The following is a 26936-nucleotide window of genomic DNA, read 5'->3' on the forward strand; positions in this document are numbered from 1 at the left end:
GAATGAACTAGGGCTTCTGAGAATGTCGAGTGATGGGAGGGATTGCAACCAAAAGCACGCTTTCACAAAAAAATCATTCACAAATGTCACTATTCATGCACTTCAGGTTCATAATGCACCTTGCATCTACAACTTGTCCTTACATCAGCTCCCTACCTCGTTACTGAGGGCAAAGAGTGTCACCGACTTTATTTTTATCAGGGAGCTGGCAGCCACATGCAGGGGTACTGTGGCCCCGGCAACAGAGGAACTGGGTGCTCTGCAGCCCCAAGGAGCAGCACACTGACCCATATCTCTCCATATCCACAGGATTCTTTAGAAATATAAACCACCCACCTCTGCATGGAGGTTTGGTACCAAAATACAAGAGGAAAAACATGTCCTGAGTCTTGTGTGACAGTAAAGACAAAGATCAATGCTTTTCCTGTATTAAGAGAGCTAACGTCCACATGACGAGAAAGCATAAGAAAATAGTCACATCTATTTTTCAGACATAAAATGGTTTAAAGCATTTATGGTTGTGATTAGAATTAAGTGAATGGTTGGTTTAATTCAAAATGAATTGTGTGTGTTGTTGTTATTAACTCTACGTCTTGAATTTAGAGAGGTCAGATGAATAATCAATAATTTCTTACCATTCATTATTATCATTTTTTATCATGGACCGGTAAGTAACAGTAACAAATAATTGAATCTGACATCCTAGTCATGAATGTGTGCGAATGAATTTTTCTCACACACATATGTGTTTTTTTACTGCCATACATCTACAGTAGGCTATTAAGGACCTTGAGTCCTTGGTGTATGCACATTATGATGTACAACCACCTGTGCCTCTTTTTGTTTTGTATGGCAAGTTTCTCAATTATTAGTCATTCCCTGTTGGCTTAAGCTGAAAGAAAATATTTAAACTGTCAGGGGGAAAAAAATCACAAAATGACACCAGCAAATGACACTATAACCCAATCAGACCTTCAATTACCATTTGCCCTTGAGCCAGATATGGACAAAGTTCAGGAGACATACATGGATTAGATTAGACACTTTGAAAAGAGAAAAGAGACTGTGATCCATCTTGTCAGGACGCAGCATACTTACGGTTTCCCCTGAGTCTGCTTTCCTCCTCTTTTTTCTTCTCTCCTCGGGCTACAGATTGAAAACCGTCAGCTGTGTCCCTCCATTGTGCCTCGTCGTAACAATGACTGAAATAAAGGGGCACGCAGCTACAGGTTGCAGCGCACACACTTAATCGATGATGTGATCGGGCAGCTGATGACTACCCTCTGAAATCTCAGTAGATCCCAGAAACTGTCCCGTTCCTGATGCGCAATCCATACAGCAGCGCGCCACAGGTCGTCAACACGGCGCGTAATTACCGGTTTTGCGCCTCCAGAGCAGCGCACAGCGGAGCAGGCAGCTGCTGGCTGGCTTTGGAGACCGGGAACGACAACAGCCAGCCGTCTGAGAGCGCGGCTGCATGGGATTGTGAGGGGGGAAAAAACATATGATAGGGTGCTACAGTCTCCTCATCGGCTCCAGTTGAAGTGGGAGGGAGAGAGCGGGGTACCGGGTGTCGTTTCCGTGATGCAATGCGGGTACCTTCAGTGCCATGGCCCGCAGTTTTCTCCTCGTGTGCAGAAATCCATGCGCTCCGGTCATTATCTGCGGAGCCGCGGCGCACATTCGTCTCAATTAACGGCGGTGGAGAATGTCTGCAGAGATAGCAAAATAAAGCATGTGTTTAGTATTCATGCTATATCTCTCTGCATCGCTCTTTTTTCTCTCTCTCTCTCTATCTCTCTATCTCTCTCTCTCTCTCTCTCTCTCTCTCTCTCTCTCTCTCTCTCTCTCTCTCTCTCTCCTTGTAGCCTATGTGATAACACACACTTAATATTAGACCATGCGTCTTAATCATAGAAGAGGCTCGGGGCTCATTTAATGTCCAGGCTGAGGTGATGGGGTTGAGCCAGTGTCTGAAATATGGATGGATGGTGCATTGACCCATGTTTTCTCTTATCCGTGTCTTTGACAGCTATTATACCTCCTCAACCCCCCACATGGCAATTGAATTGGAGCGTCACTACGTCTTCCAGCTGCACCCCCCAGGCATCACAACCCATGGATGATTGTATGTATCAGGATGAAAACCGCTTGTTCACTTCTCCTTCTGGGTAATAAATACAGCCAGTAAGGCTATTAAACGATCCTCAGAGGGGTAATCACGTCGGCAGTGATTTCACCTTGTCCTCCCTGCACCACATGCCTGTAAGACTACACAAAGCAGCATAGTCAAAATGTAAGAATTATTACAAAAAAAGTTACAAAATAAAAAATCTTGCCACAATTTGGACCTTTATACACTTTTGTGAAACCTAAATGTGAAAACAGTATGGCTTGCTGGTACATTAACAACCTTCACTTACAGATACAGCTAAGTCACCACAGTCACCATGTTATTTACACACACACCCACATTCTGTATGTGGGCTGTGTAGCTCCCTCTGACACCAATTTTGTGAATTATATGAACCCAAGCTGCTACCTCTATTGGTTGGAACAAACCTTGACAAAAAGTAAATAGCCTCCTGTGGTAGTGACCATATTTGATGTCAACTGTGTAAATGGAGTCTTTCACAATAATAAATCATTAACCTTTTAGTCAGCAAGCATGCTGACTCTCAATGCCCTGAAAGCCAACTCTGGCCAAACGAGAGGCAAAATAGTCCTGCTATCAATGAAATGCCATTTTCAGTTTTTAACATTTTGTTATGCTGCGCAGCAGGGAAGTTGGAGCGCATCCTGCTCTCAGGGTAGATAACATTCGCACTTCCCACTACTGAATGAGAAAGTGAGAAGACAAAAAGGACACACAGCTCCTCTACAGTGGACACGGGGCATTTTCCACCTGGCACACACTTCTTAATGGAACAAATGTGGATTCATCAGGAGCAGCCAAGCAGGGCATGGCTTTAAGCAGTGAGTAGTGAGCCTAAAAAGTTTAACTTGTGAGGATTTCAATGCACCTGCTATAAGCTGAACAAGCTGGCTTGTGGCGCCTCAACTTTAATGTGTGTTTATATGTTCGTCCAGGACTCCTGCTGATCTGTATGCTAGCCTCTGAGGTGTGGGATGCTGAGACCAAACCCATAGAATTTGTGTGTAATAAAGGCGCCAGGAGGGCTATGAATATTGTGGCAGAGAGGGAGAGTGTACTGGTGAGGACTGTTACAGATACATTTTCCCAACATTTCTGTCTCTCTGCCTCCATTTGGGGTGATGTACTAATCCTCCTTCTTGTCTTCTGTTACCTGTAGTCTCCCATCAGTGTGTCTCTTTGTAGCCCAACTATTTGTCTGGCTTCTGTCAACTGTCTCCTCCCTTGCAGAGTAACTGTAATGGCTCGACAACCCTCTCCACACCGGTTCAGCTACCCTGTATCGAGCTTCATGTAGCATCTTGGGAAAACAAATCAGTATGTTGGCACATGTATGAGTCCAAAATCATCTACCACAATGGTTTTCTTTATTGCTTCCTAGTAGTTTACCTTGTTTTAATAATATCCTGTGTGTGTTTTTGTGTGTGTGTGTGTGTGTGTGTGTGTATGTGTGTGTGTGTGTGTTACCGCAGCACCAGGAGAAGAGAGGAGACATAGTTGCATCCTTGAGTCTTCTTATTGAAGGTGTGAAGGTTGTGAAATCTCCAAGCCAGCCAGAATGTGCTGCTTCGCTACTGCAGAGACTGGAGAACAACATCAACAACTACCTGCTCATTCTCACACACCTACAGCTGAGTGTAAGAAGTGATCACAGTGACAACTTGCATGCAAACAAGCACACAAGCACTGATTTTGGTAATTTGTTGGTCAAAAAATGTGTACATGTTGCTATAAATGTATCTGCCAAGTTTATGGATGTCTTGGATCCATAATATAGACAATGAAATGCTTTTGAAACAGATTTGACTTCTAAGAAAATTTTACTTTTGTTTTTTTTATCGTCTGGATGCCTTTTGACCTGTAAAACACCAAATCAAAGCTATTGCCATTCACACACAAACAGCCAAGTAAAATGTATCAGTGTGTTGATGAACATTCACACAACGTGAGTGAAAACGTGTTGATGGGCTTCTCTCTCACTGGTTTGCATCTGATTCAGAAGCATTATCAGTTTCCTCTGGTGTGGAAATATCCTGGTTTCTCATAAATATGTGGCTTTCCACAGTGTCTGTGCCCTGGGAGTGATGATGTTATGTTGTGTGACCCCAAGCCTTCCTTCCTCAGGACAAGAAGAAGATAGCAGTGCATACTTTACCAGTGAGACAGAGTGCAAGATGGATGTCCTGTGATCTGTGTTTTACATAATGTCCTAAAATTCAAAACGTTAAATTGTGGATTAATAGTCAATAATCAGTAATCATTTTTTGTTCCTATCAGTAAATAGTGGCATTTTTATAATCTGTGTTGGGTGTTATAATAATGATCACTTTATGTATACAGCACCTTTAAAAACAGAGTTAACAAAGTGCTTTGACAGACAAAGCAAGGCAAAAGCAGGATATCCAGAGGGCAATATAACAACAGAGAGCTTAACAGTGGAGCCAAACGATAGCAAGACAAAATTTGGGGAAAATAAAAACAAGACAAAAGACGCAAAACATAGTAGAGAGAAGACAAAATAAAAAAAATTTAATAAAAAACGATTTAAAAGATAAAAAAGGGTAAAAACAATAAAACTAATAAGTAAAATAGAATAAATAAAAAAAAAATTTTTAAAAAGAGAAATCACATGAAATCAAGTCTTTACCAATGGGTTTTAAAAGTGACTTAAAAGAGTTCACTAATTCTGCGAGCCTTATCTTTCCCAGGCAGGTTGTTCCAAAGTCAAGGGGCCCTGATGGTAAAAGCCATTTAAGCGTTGACTTTGGAACGGCCAGAAGGGCCCCACCTGAGGATCTAAGGCTGCGAACTGGGGTTAACATCTTTGCTATATATAGCTTGGAACTAGACCCAGATGATCAGTAAAATCTTAAAGTCTATTCTAAATCAAACAGGGATCTAATAGAGAGAAGCCAGGATTGAGCTGATGTGATGTTGTCAGTTAAAACTAGTGAGAAGCCTAGATTCTGCGTTCTGAACTAGTTAATGGTGAGAGAGTGACTTTTGATTGATGCCAGAGAGGAGGGAGTTACAGTAGTCAAGTCTGGAGAAGATAAAAGCATAAAGGACTTTTTCCAGGTCAGAGTGAAAGCATGGGTTTGATTCTGGGCATGGTTCTTATTTAAAGGAAACATGAGTGGACAACTTGTTTGATGTGTGGTTGAAAGGCTAGATCTGAGTCAAATACTCCTCTTAAATTTCTTGCAGTGGCCTTTACATTGGCAGACAGGGGACCAAGGCCACTCTCAATAAGACTGATGAGGTTGGGGGGTCTGAACAATATGATTTCTGATTTTGAGTTGTTGAGTTGAAGAACGTTTTGTGCAATCCAACAGTGTCAACATGGATGGTTATGTCACCATCCTTTTGGGGCTAATCTCCTCCCTCCTTTTACTTGTATTCCTGTCTGTTTCTGTTTCATTTTTAAAACTATTTTCATTTTTGTGTGTTCTGTTTGGACCAGCAGGGGCCAGTGGGGAGTCCAGCACTGTCTTGTGTTCCTCGAAGCACCCAGAGTCTGAGCACAATCCTTATTAACTACAACCAACTGATCTTAGGCAAACTGGAGCGGTTCATGATAAACCTGGAAGATCGCTGCATTTCCCAGTAACACAAGAACAACTTTAGTAGACCCAATGTTCTTTACAAACTGGGGGATGAGTTCAAATAGGACCCTATAGTTCAAAAAAGAAGAATGAAAATCCACCAGAGCAAAACAGCTGGAATGATCAGGATATTCTCCTAACCTTGTTGTCTTTTTTAAACTTCTAATTTGTGAAATGTTTGCTTGCGTGATGTGTAGACTCTTTAAAGTAAAAAGAAGAAATACACCCTTCTCTGCTGGTCATTACAAGGAACTACAGCTGGAGAAGTAGAGAAAAATGACGGACAGCAATATGTCTGCAAGTATGAACATTATGGACAAATTAATATATGACAGAAGGACAGTTTCTTTTGTATCATTCTACATAAAACTAGGAATATTTTTTTTTTTTAGAGTATGTAGCCTACAGGCAGCTTTTCCAAGTCTCCACTGGATGCAAAATGATACTAATCGGAATGATTGTTTCACATCAGAGGTTGTGGTCCTATTTGATCACGTGGCCAATCCAAAAAATCAACTTGTTTGGATTCATGTTCTTATACCAGATTTGTTTTGCTCCTTAGTCAGTGGTAAAAAGGTCTTGAAAAGTGGATGAAATCTCATAGCCCATATCCAGTCTCCAAACTGTTTTATCTTTCAATCAGGAGCGATTTTGCAAATAGGCTACTGCTAACATTAGACAGTCCTTGCACATAATTGTTAGTGGAATTAAAAAGAATAAAATCAAAGACACTTACTGAAGAATCATGTAGACTGGAAAGTGTTCCTATAGCCTACATTTCTGGAATGACTTTAGTGAGCAAATGTGGTTTATTCTTAATGCACTTTTAGATCTTACCTCTGTTTACATTTTTATTTTAAAAGTTATTGATTTGCTGTAAATGTGTGCATGTATTGCTTTTTTTTCAAATTCAGGAAATCTATTTTAGGTGTCTTTGTTAATTTGTGTATGTAAATACCCGGATTTTGCATTTAAGAGGACATTTTTGCTCCACTTTATATTGATACAATTTTGTTTATGATACAAAACCTTTGCAATAAACTCTAAATTTCATAGAGCCATTTATTTATTGATAATATATTTATTTCGTTCGTTTAGTTTTTTAACGTTAGGGTATGTTACAACTGATTGGATGAGCCCATTATAGGAGGCGACGTCATTTTTTAATTAGCAAACAGTCATTACCTGCAGAAGGTGTACCGGCCAGGTGCGCAGGGACAAAGTGCCTACGCCCTACTGACCAACGTTAGCTAAACGCTGATTCGAATGTTAGCAAAAAGCGACAGAAAAGAGGATAGGCTTAAATTGAGCACGTACGGTTTAAACTGTGCTTTTCAGCTGACACCAGCGCTGCCGACCACTAACCTAAGACCATGTCAGAAAAGTCTCCTCTTCTACATTACCGACTCGCACCAAGCACCAGTCCGTGTGCGAAAGATGTGTCTGAACACAGCGGGCTTAAGGCGGGCAGAGACGGTCGACGGACCGGGGACAAGACCGCCCGGGAGCTCGGAGTGGTGTTTGGCGTGGTCATACCAACTGTACTGTCCATGTTTGGCGTCGTTTTGTTTCTGCGAATTGGTAAGTTGAGGAGGCAAAACAACTTTAATCTTAAATCTGGAAAATGTTATCCTAAAAAGAACACATTAGACTAAACAAAAACACAACTGCACATATTCTGAATAAAGGCATTTCTGGTTCATTTTGAAAGAGGTTTGTGATTAGTCGATGCTATAACTACTAAGATTGCGAGATGAAGCTTTGGAGCTTATCGGCAAATTGGTTCGCAAAAGGGTTTAACGTTAATTTATCGAGGCTTTATGTGCACATAAAACCACCTGTTGGTCAAAGAGTGTCAAACTATGCAAGCAATTACAGTGCAGATGATCTCAACCGTCTGTCATACATAGGCCTAACGTTACTGCATTTGCGCCAATTTATTCCATCTGTTGTGTCCATAATGTAGAATAAATCAGGGAAACAATGATCCTGCATTTTACTTTGCAGACAAAAGTAATGCTACAGGTCTGAGGTGAACATTAGACTACATTATCAATAAGATTTCCTCCAACCTCTTGCAGGATTTGTTGTGGGTCAAGCAGGGCTCTACCAGTCCATTGCCATGTTCGTGGTGGCCTACTTTATCATCACAATGACCGTGCTTTCTGTCTGTGCCATCTCCACCAATGGGGCTTTAGATGCTGGAGGTGCCTACTGTATCCTTTACTGCTTAGAGAGACTTATTGTGTTGACAATGTTTAGTTACAGACTGAATATTTCTGTATTGTCTTTTAATTCTTTTTTTTTTTTTTTAATACAGTTTTTACCAGCCTGTTAATAAAAAAGTGTGACAGCCAACGGTCAAACTTACTACGACTCCTTGGCTGCGGTTTAACTTGGTGTTTAATCAGCGTTTCGACACACTGCTTGAGAACGCTACGCTTAATGTTGTAGCTAAAAAGCCTCACTTGGGTGTTTTGTCTGTGATTAAGCCTGACTCATAGATTAAGAAAAAATTTTTCTTGCTCTTTATTTCTCCTCATGATTTGCTGTATCCAATGGCACAGGTTCCTTTTCGTTGTAAATCTGACCAGGGGTTGATCTTTTTAATCATCTTTACTAAGGTGAGATATTGTGTCCGGTCCTAGTTTACAAATGTGGAGTCAGAAATCCCTCAACTTGGATCCCTAGACATGATCAGTCGAGCCCTTGGTCCAGAGTTTGGCGGCGGCATTGGGATCATGTTTTTCTTTGCCAATGTGTGTGGCAGTGCTCTCTATGTTTTGGGTCTGGTTGAGGCTATCCTGTCTACCTTTGGCATCCCAGAAGGTAAGGAACATTGGGAGATGGCGGCACTGTGCCTCAGTGGTTAGCATTGCTGCCTCACAGAAAATAGGCACTGCACACCGGTTGCTCTGGTTTCCTCCCTCCATAATGACAATTATGCTAGGAACTCCTACCATCCCCCTTGACGTAGGTACTGGGATTACAATTTAAGGTGGTCCCTGGATGCTGGACTATGGCTGCCCACTGCTCCTAATTAGTTAAAGTAAAATGGAGAGGATACATTCCTTGTATGTGTAAAATGTACTTGGCAAACTAATGATTTTTTATTATTACAAGGTGGGACATGTAGGCATGTGAGTGTGTTCTATCAATCAACCCTGTTTCACTGTCCTTCAGAGGGTGCTGCAGGTCTCCATCAGGTGTTGCCCTCAGGATACTGGTGGTCTCTGCTGTACGGCACTGTCTTACTCTTCCTGTGTTTTATTGTCTGCTTGGTAAGACTTCATTTTCATTTTACTTTGTGTTTTACTGTGTAATTTTAAGTACTATGTTATCTGTTATGTAAAAGTGGAAATTCTGGCTATGGTGGTGCTAAAGGAAAATTCACTGAAAACGTGAATATCCACTAGCAAACTCTTAACTGGTAGTTTTTTTTTTTTTTTTTTTTTTTTTTTTTTTCCTTTCCCAAGATACCTTTTGCTTTAGGCCAAATTGACAGTCAAGAAAAATTGGACTTGACAGTGGTGCTACGAGATAGATGGATAACATAAGTCAGTAGTTCCTATATTTTTAACTGTGTTGTCATTACAGGTTGGAGCCCACATTTATGCCACCGCCACCTTTATTATCGTAGTCATAGTCGTGGCAGTTTTGGCTACTATCTTCATCAGTTTTTTCATTGTGGGGCCCATTGTGGTGATTCTGCCAGAGAGTTCTGGTCTAAACAGTACCAGGCTGAGCACCGCCAATTATACTGGCCTTCAGCTCCACACCTTGGAGGGAAACCTATTGCGTAAGTGTTGGAAATTTTGTCAGATGTGATGGTTGGGCATTTTATTAGCTTTCATAATCTTAAACCTATTTAAACAATATTTAGTAGTAGTGGTGAGATGAAGCTTCACAAAGCATCAGAACCTTTCAATTCTAAAGGCTTAATTTGCACACAAAACCGTCTGTTGGTCAAAGTGTATTACAGGCAGATTGGATAATATAACTGTGTCTTGTGAGTAATCATTCAAATGTGTGTAACAGTCTTTTGGTAAATAATAGTTGCATAATAATGGCAGCAGGGGCAAAAAGATTTTTCTAAAACTGCACATTGCTGCAGCTCCTGTTTTCACCCTGGGTATTGAGCTCTCCCTTTTAGCTACAAAGTGATGCAGTACCTAGGTAAGGACTACTAGCCAGTCAGAAGCAGAGTATGAGGGCGTGCCACGCTAGCACCTAGGTGAGCATTATAACGTGTTTACAAAGTGACGCAAAATGATGCACATTTATCACGGAACTAAAGGCTGGACTACAGTAGAGCTGTTTGGAGCAGTTTGTGGACAGTGTTTTCTCTGGAAGATGGTAACTCCCTTTGGGGTGGACTTTGGGCTTTTTTTACTTTGTAAAGCTATAACATGCACAAAAAGATGTATGTGTATGTATGTTTTTTTTTTTTTTATGTATGATCATTCATACAGTTCTCCTGTACCTCCTAGCCAATTACACAGTAGACTACACCACTGGTGCCATGATGAATTTTGCCACAGTGTTCGCTGTGATGTTCAATGGCTGCACTGGGATTATGGCAGGCTCCAACATGTCAGGTAAAATGGTATTAAAATCAAATTCGTAAAGGGCAAACAAAGGGCCCTTTTTTTTTTTTTTTTTTTTTTTTTTTTTTTCTAGCTACGTTAAGGAAGGAAACTATACCAAAACAGGAAGCCCATCATGGTGGGTCTTTCAGAGGCTAGTGTCCTTTTGACTAACAGCATATTCAGGCTGCTGATAATGTATTTATCAGTGACAATTGATCACCTGAGAGAAAAACCTAGTAATCATGAACATGGCCACATGATTATGCCTGATATTATTAATGGATAATGCAATACTGAGGGATTGGGTGGGGTGGGAGGGGAGAAAGCTACATTTCTCAGCAACATTTGCCAACCAATTATTGCAGGTCTTGAAATGCAGACTTTGGTAGACCAGGCCCTGGTATTTAAGACACAATACATGTACACATTTGGGAAAGGGTGAACTTTGACAAATTTTTGTATAAGGTGTTTAATCATTTTGGTTTTGTTTAAGAGGCAACTTTTGTCATGCATTTTCCAGGCGACCTGAAAAACCCAAGCTTTTCCATCCCAAGAGGGACGCTTGCAGCAGTTCTTACAACTTTCATCACATACAATCTGCTTAGCCTGCTGGTTGCGTTATCCTGTGACCGGTTAGACCAACACACACACACACACAGTCAAAGTAGTCCTTGTACAAATACCCTGAAATATATTAAACACAAGTTTGTATTCAATATATAGATACATTCCCCAAATGCTGCTGTGCATTTCAATATTTAACAATTGTTTTTAAAAAAAGAGGCTTTTGCATTTAAGCGCTTTTGCATATTTTTGCTCTCTTTTTCAGAGATGGAATATATCAGCTGTAGTTTGAGATTTTACTTGGATTCGTTCTGTTTGTATACATTACAAGGGATTTAAAATGTGGTTTTATCAACACGTTAAATCTAGCCTATGTAATTATGTTTTGACTCATTTCATATTTGGAATTTCATCCATTATCCTTAGTCACCTTCTTCAAAAAGACTACGGTTTCCTGGGAGACATCAATATATGGACTCCCCTGGTGACAATTGGGGTTTACTCCTCCACTTTGTCTGCTGCCATGAGTAACCTGATAGGAGCCTCCAGAGTCCTGTATGCCCTGTCCAAAGACAACCTGTTTGGTGAGAACATGTGTCCTATTGCCCAATGTTTGCTATTAGTTTTGTCTGTTGTCCCCAACATTAGAAAATGACATACCAAATTATTGTTTTTTGGTGGAATGGGGTTTTAACTGATTGCATTTGATAATTTCTGGACAGCGAAGGATTTAAGTACTAATCTAGCTTGTTTAGGCTATGATAAGGGCTAAATAGTTGATCCAGACTATATGAAAGCATATCCAACTCTAGCTGGTCTTCTATAAAGCTGAGTCAACATTTCAATAATCAGCCATCTGTTGAAAGAGGCCTCCATCTCAAATGTGAGAAATTGACTTGTTATTAATTTCATCATTTCTCATTTTTCAAGAGGAGGCATGTTCATTTGGAAAGCATCGTTTGACAGCAGATGGCTTGCTGTGTTTTTCTTAGAAAAAAAAATCCTCATTGGCTTCAGGACTGCAGGATGATTCATTTGTTTATCTGATTAATGACCATGAGCAATGACCAGTGTTGGGAGAAACGCGTTACAAAAGTAACGCAATTACAGTAATGTATTCCTTTTTTACTGTAACGGAGTAATATAATGCATTATTAATAACATTTTAGTAATAATATACCCGTTTAAAGTCCGCGAGTGTTATTTCCTGTTGCTGGAATCTGGTGGTTGAAATGACTGCAGAGACGGATACATTTGCGAGATGGACAACATCTGTGTCCCAGCAGGTAATGGTACGTCAGAGTGGACAGCCGTGTGTCCGAGCAGCTTACAGATATAAACATGTCGGGAATTAATGTTTAGGCTTGGTACATGTAAATATTAGCATTACATTTTATCAGAGGTGGAAAGTATAACTATACCCTACTTCAGTTGTAAGGTAGGCTACTTTTAATTGAGTTATTTATATTTTTTCCTACTTTTATAGGCTACTTCTAGTGTCAAGTAGGCTATTTTACATGTTACTTCACTATTTATTTTAAAGCTTTAGTTACTTTGCAGATTCAGATTAATAATATAAAATATTATGAATAAATTATGTATTAAAGTGGATAAAGATGAGACTTTGTTGATCCCTTGGTGGATTTCACAAGCTACCTGCCAAGTCATAGCCTACTTCCGCTGTTATTTTGGTAAAGGTAGCCTAAAGAAATTCAGAGAGTAATATTGTAATATAACGAATTACTTTCAAATTACAGTAACTAGTAATCTTTAATGTATAACATTTTTGAAGTAACTTGCCCAATACTGGCAATGACTAGTGGCTTTTATTAATGTTTTAAATCTCTACAGGGGGTGTCCTGGCTCTGGCGAGTAAAACGTCTCAGAGTGGGAACCCATGGGCTGCTGTGCTTGTCTCCTGGTTGCTTGTACAGGTAGGCTAATACACACAGACAGTAAGGAGCGATGATACTTTTCCTCTGTTCATAAAGTTTGGAGTGGCTCTACTAAAGCTCACTTCTCTTGGCCTTAACCCCTTACTGTTCATATTGCTCTTTTGCATGTTAGATTATTGACCTAGTTTACAAGTTTGACCTGTGAAATTAAGCTGTTTTTACCATTACGCATTGACGGCTACTAATAAACCATTATTAATAGCTAAAGTTAAACAACCCAAGAAGAAGATGATTTAAAAAAAAAAAAAAAAACTCATTTACACCGTAATTGTTTGTCTTTAATTGTGGTTTCCGTTTTGCTCTCTGCTTCTAATGTAGTAAAAGTAACATTAATGGGAAAGATGAAGTAGACAAAGTTTAAACATTCTTGCTCTAATCATTTAATCCACAAATGCTGGAATGACATCAACATTGACATTATACCATTTATTGCCACTGCTTGTCAGTGCTGCCCTGCCCTGAGGGGAATGTAAACTTAAGGGTAGAGCTGGAATGGAGGAAGATAAATTAGCAGCTGACCATTTAATGGATAACTGTAAGATTTGGATCGACTGGTCTTTCACAGACCACTCCGCCATAGTATAGCTGTAATTTAAACCAGTTAAGCTGTTTATCAGTGTGGTCCTAATGGGGTCAAGGGACATCCAGAGGTCTGAAGCTATTCATGTAGATTGATATGGGGAGTTATGTTTGTATATTGTTCTCAGTAACACTAAAGTAATGTGTGCCAAGCTTGCACACTTGTATTGCTAGAATTATTATATATTTTAATGATGTTAAAACTTGTAGCTGCAACCTGAATGATATCTAAGCAGCACGAGATACAAAAATATTGATTAGATATTAATAGATATACACTATCTATTTATATATACTGCGTTATAATTGATCCACATCACTAACTAGACCACAATTTGCACTAACTGTATTCTGACTATTTACTACATCTCAGCAGTGTTAAAGATTGTCTAAATATGTATATCGTATTATTACCATATCACTTTTGCATATCCATCGGCTTACTTACACCTCACTTTGCGCCGGCTTTGAAATGCCTACTTAATCTCTACTTATTTAGCCTATTGTATTCTGTTTTCTTGTACTATATTGAATGTGAAACTGTATGTTGTCTTGCACGCTTATGATTTTCTTGGCCAGGTCGACGTTGCAAATGAGAACCTGTTCTCAACAGCCTGCCTGGTTAAATAATAAAAATCAAAATATTAGATGCAAGCCAAATTAATTTTCTTTATTCTTCCCACTAGGTGGTGCTGTTTGCTGGTAAATTGAATACCATTGCTGGTATTGTAACTATCTTCTTCTTGTTGGTTTATGCTGCTGTGAACCTGGCCTGTTTGGCTCTTGAATGGGCTTCTGCACCAAACTTCAGGTACTGTGCAGGATATTGGCAGGCTTTCTCTTTAGGAATTTATTTGCACTATCCTGATTGAAAAGGTCTTTTTCATTTTCTTTTTGTCATTGTCTGTTTTTGAATTTAGACCCTCATTCCGTTGTTTTACATGGCATACCTGCACTCTGGGCATTCTTGGCTGCCTGGTCATGATGTTCCTGATTAATGCCATTTATGCATTTGCCAGCATAGCCTTTATGCTACTGCTATTGATGCTTATCCACTACCTCGGCCCCATCAGCAACTGGGGCTACATAAGCCAGGCTCTCATCTACCACCAGGTGTCACAAAGGCCATCTCTCTCACTAATGCAACAATAAGGAGCAAGTTTGTATGAGTTACCACATCTTTATTCTCTCAGGTGCGCAAGTACCTGTTGATGTTGGATGGGCGTAAGGACCATGTGAAGTTCTGGAGGCCCCAGCTGCTGCTGATGGTGGCAAACCCTCGCAGCTGTACAGGTCTAATGACTTTTATGAATGACCTGAAGAAGAGTGGCCTCTATGTACTGGGACATGTAAAGCTGGGTTCACTGGGTAAGGTGTGTGTGTGTGTGTGTGGTTGTGTGGGTGTGTGGGTGTGTGGGTGTGGTTGTGTGTGTGTGTGGTTGTGTGTGACGTTTTTAGTATTGAAAACTCCGCTATTAAAGTTTTTTGAAGTGGATAGTAGCTGAAGGTTTTGTCGTTAAAAGCTATAAGGAACAGCAGCCATGGTAAGCTTGAATTCATATCAGTTGGAATGAATTTTAATGTCAATAACAAGTTTTCACGCTGAGGGGAAAAAGTGTCAAAATAGACAAACTTCCTAACCCCCCTCCTGCAGTCTAAGCCACAACTTAGTATGTTTCCATCAGTCATACGTTTACCAAAATACACAGATACCCAGAGAGTTATGTTGGTAACTCAACACAAACTTAACACATGCTGCCGTTTAAGGAATGAGATGGTTCTGTTAGATTTTACATTATGTGTGTCTTTGTGTGTGTGATTCTGCAGATGGGTTGCCCTCTGATCCTCTGCAGAGCCATTATGACTCCTGGCTGTCTCTAGTGGACCATCTAAACATCAAGGCATTTGTCAACCTTACCCTGGCAGACTCTGTCCGACACGGAGTTCAGAACCTGCTTTTCGTCACAGGCTTTGGTAGCCAAGTTTACATTGCTGCTGTATTATGATGTTGGTTTTCCGTCATTGAACTATGATCTGAACGTTTTACTTACAAACTTTACAGTTCTTATCCAAAACCACAGATTTGAAACCTCTGTTTGCATCTAGGTGGAATGAGACCAAACACCCTTGTCTTGGGTTTCTATGATGACTGCACCCCTCAAGACCATCTCCAAGGCAAAATTCTTCTGTCTTCAGGCTGTAGCTTGGATACAAAAACTCCATCCATAGACCCCCGAGAGCAATGGTGCCCCTTCTTCCATAATGTGCGGGATGCCGAGGAACTCAAAGACCTTCAGGAAGAGGAATATGTGTCTGTGATCGCTGACGCTGTAAAAATGGGGAAGAATGTGACACTGGCTCGTTACTTCAACCAGTTCAACCGGGAGAAGGTCATGGGCTCAGGAAGAAAGATAGGGGGCAACCGAAGCATGACGGGGCAATTCATTGACATGTGGCTTCTGAATCTGCTTCGGCCAGACCGCTGTGGCTATGTCGACATTTGCTCACTGTTCCTGTTGCAGTTGGCCGGCGTGCTTAAAGAGACCCGTGCCTGGAGCCAGGCAAGACTCCGCCTCTTCCTGTGTGTCGAGGCTGGTTGCAGTCTGAAAGAAGAAGAGGAGGAGAAGAAGCTCCGGTTGATGCTTAAGGAGCTAAGGATTTCAGCTCAGGTGCAGATGGTGGCATGGGACCCGGTGGTGGCACTGCACTGGCAGAGACGAGGAGGAAGAGAGAGAGGGAATCTGGTAGAGTCTGCACAGAATGAGGAAAGGAGGGACAGACCAGAGGAAGAGAAAGCTGAAAAGGAAGATGATATCCAAACATTTCCCAATAATGTTGCTCAGCTGACAGATGAGTATATCTGTGCTGTCAACGATCTGATTCGCAGACACGGTGCCCCTCAGCCTGCTGTTCGATTCCTGTATTTACCCCGGCCACCAGCAGACACAAGCCATTACCACGCCTACCTCCACCAGCTGGCCGTGTTGAGTCGGGATCTGGGCCCAACATTGCTCATTCACGGGGTCACTCCCGTGGTCACTACTGACCTCTAAACTTTTACTATCAACTCTTATTCTATCAAAATCACTGATCTGATAGTTTGTCCATGGGACTGTGCCTCTTGCTACCACTTTATTCACCTGATATTTAAGCTGTCAACTACAACATCAGACCTGACAATGACAACACAACAAACTCATTTTATCCTGGGTCACACCCACATTTTGAGTTTATGCAATTTGTTTCCCTTATATACTTGGGGGAAATGGATTTGATGACCTCAAGTTTACTTCTGTAAATGCTAAAGTGGTGTAGAAATGTACAATTTGCACATTTTGTGAGGTGAAAGGTTGTAGTTAAAATCGGAAAGAAGTATAGTAGGCTCATGCTCTGGCCCACGCATTTGTTAAAATACTGTTAACCACATGTTCTTGAACATTGTCAACTTTGACTTTTTGTACATGTTATAGAAAAATGAATTAAATGAATTCTTGTATTACCTTTTTGACTTTTGAATTGAGAAAAGAGACGTGCTGCTAGTATACAGTTTACAAAGATGTTCTTAAAGCTTTTTATCCAATTTGGTGTAGAGAACCATTGAGATTATTGGCTGTTGTATGCCTGCAGAGGGCGATATATACCCAGTATTATGGCTGCTAATGTGCTGTACCAAGTCTGCCTTCACTAGGCTGTTGGTGTACTGTTGTAATAGTGCTAATGGCAGTTATTAATATGCATCTGTACTTTTGAGCACATGTTGGTTAATCTGTTCAGTCACAGATGTTCTTTATCTCAAACTAGCAGCCTCACAATCTGACTCAGCACAGACCAGTGACTGGTTGACCTGTTGCTGACTGGCTCCTATGCTCGACTGAACGATATTTAAATCTTAGAATTTACAAGTTTGCAAGATGGTGAGAGGTCATCATTTCATAGGTGTGTTTTGTGTCATAGGTGGCACAAAGTTATTTATTTAGTATGTGTGGCTCCTCCCCAAAAGAGCAAAAAATATCCGATCGACTATAAGCAAAATATCTGCATATCATAGATATGTTGACAACGTTTCATTTCCGGGATTGTTCTGGTGCCGCTGGAGGATCCTCCGGATGTCCCTTATTTTCCCTTAGATTTTCTTCTCCTTCTGCTTCCTTTGTGTTGGCAATCTAAACTCCAGTCAATTTATGAAGACTATGGTTAACTCTTCAGATCTCTTCAGGGTAAATCCAGATGGCTAGCTAGACTGTCGAATCTAAGTTTTCTCTTGCACGACTAAAACAATTTTTTTACTTAAACCTGTTCCACTAAAACAAGTTCCTTCCCGAGGTTATTTTGCAGAGGCACCGTTGCTCCATCCGGCGCTTAGCTCCACCCAAGACGATGGTGATTGGTTTAAAAAAAAAAAGCCAATAAACCAGAGCACGTTTTTCCCAAATCTTATGTGGACTAGCCAGTCCCTCCTCCGCAGCCTGTGGAGATAGGTCTGGCAATGTGAGACTAATAATTCCTGGCCCCCCGGCCACTGCCGGGGAGCCTGCCTGAATCACTCGTTTGCACTCGCCACCTAGTGCTGATTGGCTGCAATAGTGTTGTGTGGTTGTGCGTGTTTTTCTGTTTCTTTTGCATTTACAAAGCCAGGGCGGTATAGGAACACTGGATTCTTTTTTCAGCGCACACACACAGAAAATGGAGAGCTAGGTGACCATGATTCTCTGAATTTGACAAAGTGTAGTAGATTAACATCACTTACTATACCTTTAATACACACTGCTTTCCCATTCTGCATAAAGAATTTTGAGAACATGGACATTTTGACTGAGCACACAAATGAAATAAATGAATAATAAAATTCCCAATGGCCCAACACTTGGGGAGTTTAGAGGACATTGGGAGTAGGCCAGTAAGTGGTGTGGACTGACATGCACAATCCAAAAGGGTAATTTAAACATTACCATGAAGGGGATATTTTGATTTACATTCCTAATCTTTCCACCTTTGAGTTCTGTAGAGGAAAACCATATTATGTTTACATGCAGTTATGATATCCAAATAATCTGCTTTGTCATTTGACAAATGAACTAACCTCTCTTCTGGGCTGTTGCATTATTAGAGTATTAGTTATAATTCAATGAAAACTACCTAATGACGCAGTATGTAATTTGGCATAGGAAGTGTGTGGTGGGAGATGGTAAGGCTGTACCTGCTGATGGAAAGCTGACGCCATCTGTGGCATATTTCACGTTTGGTTAGAGAAAATTCCATGAGTTTGCACATAGGAGTATTGACACCCGCCTACACATCACTGACAACCTGCATGTGGGAGGGAGTGTGTTCACAGATGGAGGCAGATGGGGCTCCAGTACTATAAAGGGATACCATGTTAACAGTCGAGCAGGAAATGGGGGCATTTAAGATATAATTGTACAGTATCCATTCTGTCATCTACACATTTCTAAAGACAAACTTTATTTGGATTAATTTGGAAAGAATGAATGGTGCACCTGTAGATACATCCAAATTATCAGTAGTTTTTGGTGTCCGATTGAGGGTTATCCTTCTCTTCCGTCTAAGCAAAGGTCGAGGGACAGAATCACTTCCGACCGCTGATTGACTTCAAAAAAAAGTTGCTGATGTAGGAAATCGTAATGAACTGTGAATAATATCACCTGGTTCTTGTTTTGTTAGAGAGGGATCAGATACTTGCTAAATGCAGGGTTTGTTAGAGCCCCTTAACAAAAACAAGCATTTTTGTTTAAAATTAAATGGACAATATAAAGCGTTAGGTATAAATGGATTACACATTAGTTTTGATGTAAGGCAGACTTTCAATGATTTTGGAGAATAAAGGTGGAAAAACATCCTAGCCTACAGCATTTACCTGAGATAGTAGTTCAGTTAATAGGTGATTCCCATATGCCCAAGACCTTAATTTCCCTTTTCAGTACTGTTACGTGCCTTGTTGCTACACGGTTGGCCAAGGAGTCACTGTCTTCATCTCAGGTCAACATGAAGAGACGTTTTGACAAGAAGGCAGTTGTGCGGCAGTTCGACGCAGGCGATAAAGTGCTAGTCTTGCTGCCCACACCAGGCTCTGCTCTTGCCGCCAGGTTCTCAGGTCCGTACGTGGTGGAAGGTAAAGTCTCATACACAGACTATGTTATCCGTACGCCTGAGCGTAGACGGAAGACACGTTTGTGTCATATTAACATGCTGAAATCTTTTCATCCCAGGGACACTGACCTGAGAGGGCCAGAGAAGACCTCAGACATTGCTGTGGTAGGGGTTTCTTCTCTCGTCGGTACTCGGCCTGAGCTGGAGGTCGACTTGTTGACACCCCGTGAAGGTTATCTGTGTGGTAGGCTAGCTAACTCTGAGTTCTTGTCTACAATCGACCAGCAGCTGTCCTATCTCCCCGTGCCTCACAAACAGGATGTGATTAGCTTGCTATAGGCAGGTATCCTGGTGTTTTACAAGACGTACCATCACGTACAAGTGTGCTAGAGCACGACATTGATGTGGGCAATGCCGCTCCCATTAAACAGCATGCCTATCGCTGTCCGCTGGCTAAAAGGGAAGCCATGAGAGAAGAGGTTAGCTATCTGGTAGAGAATGGCCTTGCCAAGCCCAGCTATAGTCCATGGAGTTCTCCGTGCTTGTTGGCGCTTAAGTCTGATGGTAGTCCTCGCTTCTGTACGGATTTTCGCAAAGTGAATGCTGTTACTGTGTCAGACTCTTTCCCTTTGCCCCGAATGGATGACTGTGTTGACAGGGTTGGACCAGCAGTTTGTATCACAAAGCTTGATCTACTTAAAGGATACTGGCAGGTTCCTTTGACACAGCGAGCTTCTGAAGTATCAGCCTTTGTCACTCCTGATGCATTTATGCAGTACACCGTGATGCCTTTTGGCATGAAGAACGCGCCTGCCACCTTTCAGCGCCTAATGCAGCGTGTATTAGGGGATGTACCCAACTGCAGTGTGTATCTTGACGATGTGGTGGTCTACTCCAGTGAGTGGGAGAGTCACATGTCCAGTCTGGAAACCGTATTCCAGCGGCTGGCGGACGCCTCTCTCACCCTTAACTTGGCCAAGTGTGAGTTTGGTAAGGCTACCGTTACCTACCTTGGTAAGCAGGTTGGTCAGGGGCAGGTCCGGCCAGTGGACGCTAAGGTAGCTGCTGTTGTGTCGCTACCAGTGCCCAGCACTAGGCGAGAACTGCGGCGTTTCTTGGGCATGGCAGGTTACTATCGCTGTTTCTGTAAGAACTTCTCGGTAGTAGTCGCTCCTCTGACCAGATTGTGTGGAATGATGAGTGCGACCATGCTTTTAACTCTGCTAAGTCTCTCCTCTGTAGTGCTCCTGTGCTGTGCCTGACATTACCCGACATTTCCAGCTTAAGGTGGATGCCAGTGCCACTGGAGCTGGTGCGGTGTTGTTACAGGACGGTGATGGGGATGTGTGTCATCCTGTTTGTTTCTTCTCAACAAAGTTCAAGTGCCATCAGTTGAACTACTCCACTATTGAGAAGGAGACCTTAGCCATGCTCCTTGCCCTACAGCATTTCGAAGTATACGTGGGATGCAGTTCCTTTCCTGTTACAGTATTCACTGACCATAACCCGCTTGTGTTCTTAGCCCAGATGTATAACAGCAACCAGCGTTTGATGCGCTGGGCCCTCCTGGCTCAGGGCTATAACATATGCATCAAACACAAGATGGGATCTGACAACATCGTGGCTGATGCGCTGTCCCGTGGGTGAGACTACTTGGACGAACATGAGTGGGATTCCAGCTAGACCGGTGGGTCAGTGATGGTGATGTGAAAATGATGGTGAACCTTGTTAGTGATGTGTTGATTTGTGATGTTGTATAAGCGTGAGTAAGAGAGGAGGGGTTTCTTCTTATGGGAGGGGGTGTTACGTGCCTTGTTTTGCTGTGTTGTCGCTGTGTGTGTGTGTGTGTGTGTGTCATTGTGTGTGTCTGTGTGTGTGTGTGTGATTCCCTTCAGGTGTGAGCTGCAGCTGCTGCTGATCTGCTAATCAGCAAAAGGTGTTAAAGGTACCAGACAGAGTGTGTGGTGCTGGGCAGTGGAAGCCAAAGGGTGAAGGCGCTGTGGAAGCCAGAGGACAGAGAGAAGTCTGCAAACTACCAGAGCCAGTGGGCCAGTCATGTTCTGTTTTGTTTGGTTGATTCGTCTTCTTTTTGAAGATCGTTTTGTGTTTAGTTTGTACAATAAATCCTTTAAGTTCTTGTTGGAAGCGTTGCCGGATATCCTTTGTTTCTCTACCGGGTTATTATTTTAAATTGTTTACGTCCTCTGACCCCTAGACGGATGAGGGACGTAACAAGTACCAATTTGACAGTGCGGAAACAACTGGTGCTTAATACATTTATGTAACGCCGTCTATTCATCTCTTTTTATCAAACTGTTGAGGACTAAGGCCTTCATTCAAAACCACCCTTGCTTTTGTTTAACATGGTGGATAACATTAATTTATCTTACTTATTTCATTCAAAAGTGCATTGACATGTCATACATGTATAATCATCATTAGAAGAGGAGCTGAACAAGTGCAGTTTGAGGTGTGAAGTGGTGCTTGTAGCCTGCTGACTAATATCCGACTACCATGTTGGGAGTGGGATCCTGTCAGGCTCTAGAAGTGGACAGAATTCTGTTATAAAGCATCCACTGATCAATAGGAGGAATTATTCCTAAAAGGGGCATGTACATCCTGTCATCTGCCTCCCAGGATCTTTCAATATGTGAATTGGGGTCATGAAGGAAATGTAACCTTTTGAGAAGCTGTTCAGAATCCCAAAATGAGTAACAAATGGAATCCCTATGAAACTAACATGACCAAAAAATAGTATCAAAACATCCTTCTGATTTGGAGGAATAATAAAACACTGCCCTGAACTGCTGACCTTTGGATCATTCAGCACAGTGGCGGATAAAATCTCTCTTAATCTGTACTGTACTTAATCTGTAGCCCTTCAACTCACTTGAGAAAAATCCCTTGTATTATGAAGATGTATGGTTTTATTGGCATGCCTAGGTTGGGCATTTGACCAAACCAACCATCATGGCATCATAACAGACTATGGAGGAGACTGTCTTAATTTAAAGCTTCTCTAATCACCATTAGATTTAACCAGTCAATACTTTCCCATAAAACGGCAGCGCCTCAGTAGTTAATTTAACCCCCTTGTCTCGCATTGCCAGACCTATCTCCACAGTGCTGCAGAGGAGGGTCTGCTAGTTAACACAGCATTCCTGGATAGGAGACAAACGTGCTCTGGTTTATTGACATTTCTTTAAACCAATCACGATCATCTTGGGTGCCGCTAAGCGCTGGACGCAGGTACGGTGCCTCTGCAAAATAGACTCAGGAAGGAACTTGTTTTATTATTAAATTAAAAAAAAAATGTAAATGGCTGTTGAGTGTGTGATAAGAATTTTATTCAAATAAAAGATAAATATAATTTGATTGTCGGTTCTAGCTCGGAGGATGTTTCCCGAATCGACCTGTTAGTGAGGGAACCAGAGTTTAGAATGTCAACACAAAGAAAGCGGAAGGTGAGTGACATCCGGACGCAAATGAAGGATATCCTGCCGAACCTCTGGCCGGAACAATCCCATTAATGAAACATCGTCGATATAGACTAAACACCCCCTTATGTTTGTCATAGTGTTGATGCTGAAAAATACTGCTCCAATTTAAGCTATTAAGGCCTAACATTTGTTTTGGAGAATGTTTGCCCAGTTGAGAGTTGTCTCAATTTGGATTTTCTGGCACATTGTCTGACAAAACATTGGCAAGCAGTAAACCTAATGCCAGGCTTAATACTTCCACTGTCTTCAGTCTAAAGTATCAGATGTCACCTGGTTTAGTTTGGCATGAAAAATAACCTGGCTAATGCAATTTATCATTGGCAGTTCAGTCGGGTTTGGTGGCAGTGGGCAACAGCAACAATGTTCCTTCTGACGAAGAGACGAGGCCATCTGCGGGCTACGTCACGTTTGTGGCAGAATTCATGAGTTTTCATTTTGGTGTGCTAACACCCGCCTACATGTCACTGACAAACTGCATGTGGGAGGTAGTGTGTTCACAGACTGAGGCAGTCTGGGCTCAAAGTGCCATAAAGTGATACGTTCATAGGCACACATCTCCACAGCCATAGGTGTCCGTTTGAGGGTGATCCCTCCATGCCCACTAGATGAAGGAACTGCATTACTTCTAACTGACTGGCTGCTGATGTGTGAAAAGCATAAAAAGCTGTCTGTGGACTTTTATTAGGCTGGCAGTGTTAAGTAATACAAAACAGTATTGTCAGTTATTTTTGTTAAGTAGGCTAGTGCCCACTTGACAGAGTGGGCACTAATGCAAGTGCTTTATCTTCAATAATATAGACACTGGCCCTCATTTATGAAACATGCGTACGACCTAAAACAGGCGTACGACGATTCCTACGCAAAGCTCGGCATTTATCAATTTGGACGTGGGCGTAGGCTGCGATCAAATCTCACGTCTGGTCTGAACTCGTGTACGCAAGTTTCGACTCGTTCTGACTCATAAAAAAAAAACACGAGTAAAATAAAAGACACTGCATAAACTCCGCTACCGTGTGTTTATTTAAATATAGGTACACCATGTAGGCCTAAGAGATTGCAATAAGCCTGTATATTACTATTAGGACTATAGAAAATGCATCAAGGATGTATAAATTAAATAGGAAAAAAAAAATTCAGCTGGAGTCCGATTTACTACGGCAACACTGTTGACCGCATCAGTGATCTCTTTCCATTCCGCATTGTTTCTACAGCCTTTAATACCAGTTTGCAGGCTGCCAAATAGTAGGCCTACACACGTTAGTGCAAATGAACCAGAGATATCAGGGTTTCAATCTCCACCTCTGAAAAGTGCCGCTTCTCAGCGGATTCGTCTCGCCATGTCGTAAAATTGTAGGCGAGGCCTCAAAACCGAGAAATATATTGGGCGTGATATTTAAATGGCGATCGTTTCCAGCCGCCGCATTTATCAATGTCGACCATTTTACGCTCGGATTGGTGTGATCTGAACTTTTATGAATCCCACGTGAAGCCCGTCGAAGATGATTTCTGCGCTCATATCTGCGCTGGTTTCTACGTTAGGTTGATAAATGAGGGCCAATGGCCCTCTTACGACAGAAATCATCTTACGACAGGCTTCACGTGGGATTCATGAAAAGTTCGTATCACACCAATCCGAGCGTAAAAATGGTCGTACATTGATAAATGCGGCGGCTGGAAACGATCGTCATTTAAATATCACGCCCCAATATATTCTGGGTTTTGAGGCCTCGCCCCTACAATTTACGACATGGCGAGACGTAATCCGGCTGAGAAGCAACACTTTTCAGAGGTGGAGATTGAAACCCTGATATCTCCGGTTCATTTGCACTAACGTGTGTACTATTTGGCAGCCTGAAAACTGGTATTAAAGGCTGTAGAAAGAATGCGGGATGAAAAGAGATCACTGATGCGGTCAACAGTGTTGCCGTAGTAAATCGGACTCCAGCTGAAGTTTAGCCTATTTAATTTATACCACCCGCTTCGAATGTTATCATTGGATTGAATGGGCGTTATCAGTGGTTATCAGCCTCATAGATATGGGTCAGCAGGGGCCTGCTGCGCCTACTGGTAGGCTCAGAGGGCTGTTATCATCCATTCGCATGGTTAATCACGGATAAATACACGAGAAGACTCCAGATCCAATCCCAGAGCAATCCAGGTCGCCGCTAACCGGAAGTCTGTTGGATAACGGCATATGTATACACAGGTAAGACCATTAAAATGAGAGCCTTTAAACTGTGATTATTTAGTCAATAAGCGAAAACAATACAGAATTTGTTTTTTATGATGGCGTGACATTAATGTTGACATGAGAACGTTATGGTATACGTGCAGTTAAGTGTCCCAAATTCCCCATACAACGTCCTTAATTAACTATGAACCTGCTAAACCACCTGTGCTACCATAATCTTAACCATAACCATTACCATAACTTGTCTCAAATAAGACCCTCTTCATTTGGGACACTCAGTTTTTTGAACATAATTTGGGACACTAAACTGCACGTAAGTCGAACGTTATTCTATTATTAGCCTACTTGCTTTAAGTTAGCATAAATGTTACTAATTAGCATGTTTTGTTTTAGAAAATGACCCCATTAGCTTGAAATTAAGTAATTTTCCACAATGTACACAGTGTAAATAGTAAGGCCTATTGCATATATCGTGTAGCGTGACATTAGTGTTGACATGAAATAATTTTTGCAATTGCGTTAGCTAACGTTATTGTATTATTAGCCTACATTCGTTACGTTAGCATAAAACGTTACTAATTAGCATGTTTTGTTTTAGTAAATGTCCCCATTAGCTTGAAAGTAAGTAGTTTTCCACACTGTTCACAGTGTAAAGAGTAGTTTTTTCCACACTGTTCACAGTGTAAATAGTAAGGCCTATTGCATGTAGCTGCTCATTAACGCTTCAATAACGCTATACCATACGCCTATTGAGTGAAATAAAAATAAATAATAATAGTACCCAAAAGCACACTCTTTGTGCTTATCTATCTATCTATCTATCTATCTATCTATCTATCTATCTATCTATCTATCACATATTCCTCATTCCAGCAAGGAGTGCACTTTACATTATTAAATAATAAATAATTGCCAAATATTTTGATTTCAGATATGGGAAAAGCTATTAAGAGTGCACGCTTCAGGAGCGTTAAGATTAAGGTGGCGAGGAGGTGTATCGCTGGCCGTGCAAAGGTTTCTTACCTTAGTCAAAGTCTTCCCCAACCCAGCACCAAACAGACCCATCCTTCAGACCCTTCCACATCTGTTACACCTCAGGTTGAATCTGATGATGTGGCACCTAGTTCATGTTCTGAGACTGCATACAGTAAGGCAAAGAAGAGAGAGATTCATGCCTGGGATGCAGTCAAGGATGACATGCTTAAGGTGTCATTTGAATGTTCAGCACCAATCGCTACGCAGTGTGTTGTCTGCCTAGAAGATGCTGATTATAGGTGCATTGAGTGCAGCACAACTGCAGTCTTTTTGTGAGGCTTGTCTGAAGAGGACTCACAGAAATTCACTGCACCTACCTGATAAGTGGAATGTAAGAATAATAGCATGCAGTCATACATACAGATATAACTAACTCAAAGTAATTTTAAATTGTTATGGTAATATTTTAGCACTGTGTTGTATCAATTATTTGTGTCTTCAGTCTGTTGTTTTAAAAACTTTCCTAGAGCTATGAATCTTTCTTACAGAATGCCTACTATGAGCCGTTTTCCTGGGGTTATTCCTATACTTACCTGAAGGCCATAGCACCCATGCTGTGTACATGAAGGACATGAAAGTAATTATCAGCACAGGTTTGTCATTTTACATTGAAAAAATGTGTATGTAATGTATTTAATTTTAAAGTTGAGGAATC

At 41.4% G+C, this 26936-nt stretch overlaps 3 protein-coding genes across 3 annotated transcripts in view; all 3 read left to right on the top strand.

Annotated features, from left to right (window-relative positions):
* The first annotated feature begins 1322 nt into the window (after positions 1–1322).
* On the top strand, positions 1323–5765 carry thpo (thrombopoietin). The gene is made up of 4 exons (XM_028594282.1): positions 1323–1485; positions 3034–3215; positions 3628–3792; positions 5622–5765. Exons 1-4 carry the CDS (start codon positions 1323–1325, stop codon positions 5763–5765), a joined length of 654 nt encoding a protein of 217 aa, XP_028450083.1.
* A 1134-nt stretch (positions 5766–6899) lies between these two features.
* Positions 6900–16946, top strand: LOC114565724 (solute carrier family 12 member 9-like). Its single transcript, XM_028593932.1, has 14 exons — positions 6900–7341; positions 7842–7976; positions 8452–8589; positions 8944–9041; positions 9358–9559; positions 10251–10358; positions 10870–10981; positions 11340–11497; positions 12765–12847; positions 14134–14258; positions 14368–14560; positions 14641–14815; positions 15275–15421; positions 15554–16946. Exons 1-14 carry the CDS (start codon positions 7134–7136, stop codon positions 16498–16500), a joined length of 2829 nt encoding a protein of 942 aa, XP_028449733.1. The 5' UTR covers positions 6900–7133; the 3' UTR covers positions 16501–16946.
* A 6040-nt stretch (positions 16947–22986) lies between these two features.
* per2 (period circadian clock 2) overlaps positions 22987–26936 on the top strand; it is a 70931-nt gene continuing 66981 nt past the window's right edge. The window contains exon 1 of the mRNA XM_028593276.1: positions 22987–23019. The gene's annotated coding sequence lies outside the window, so the exon portion shown is untranslated. The remainder of the gene's footprint in view (positions 23020–26936) is intronic.

Source organism: Perca flavescens, chromosome 12 (assembly GCF_004354835.1).
Source record: "Perca flavescens isolate YP-PL-M2 chromosome 12, PFLA_1.0, whole genome shotgun sequence".
Lineage (NCBI taxonomy): Eukaryota > Metazoa > Chordata > Actinopteri > Perciformes > Percidae > Perca > Perca flavescens.

Excerpts from the sequence above, each read along its gene's own strand:
- LOC114565724 (XM_028593932.1), top strand. The coding sequence starts at position 7,134 with ATGTCAGAAAAGTCTCCTCTTCTACATTACCGACTCGCACCAAGCACC. Across the intron at positions 7,977-8,451 it reads AGATGCTGGAGGTGCCTACT|ACATGATCAGTCGAGCCCTT; the intron begins GTATCCTTTACT and ends TTGGATCCCTAG. Across the intron at positions 12,848-14,133 it reads TCTCCTGGTTGCTTGTACAG|GTGGTGCTGTTTGCTGGTAA; the intron begins GTAGGCTAATAC and ends TCTTCCCACTAG.
- thpo (XM_028594282.1), top strand. The coding sequence starts at position 1,323 with ATGCGCAATCCATACAGCAGCGCGCCACAGGTCGTCAACACGGCGCGT. Across the intron at positions 3,216-3,627 it reads CAGAGAGGGAGAGTGTACTG|CACCAGGAGAAGAGAGGAGA; the intron begins GTGAGGACTGTT and ends GTGTTACCGCAG. Across the intron at positions 3,793-5,621 it reads TCACACACCTACAGCTGAGT|GGGCCAGTGGGGAGTCCAGC; the intron begins GTAAGAAGTGAT and ends TTGGACCAGCAG.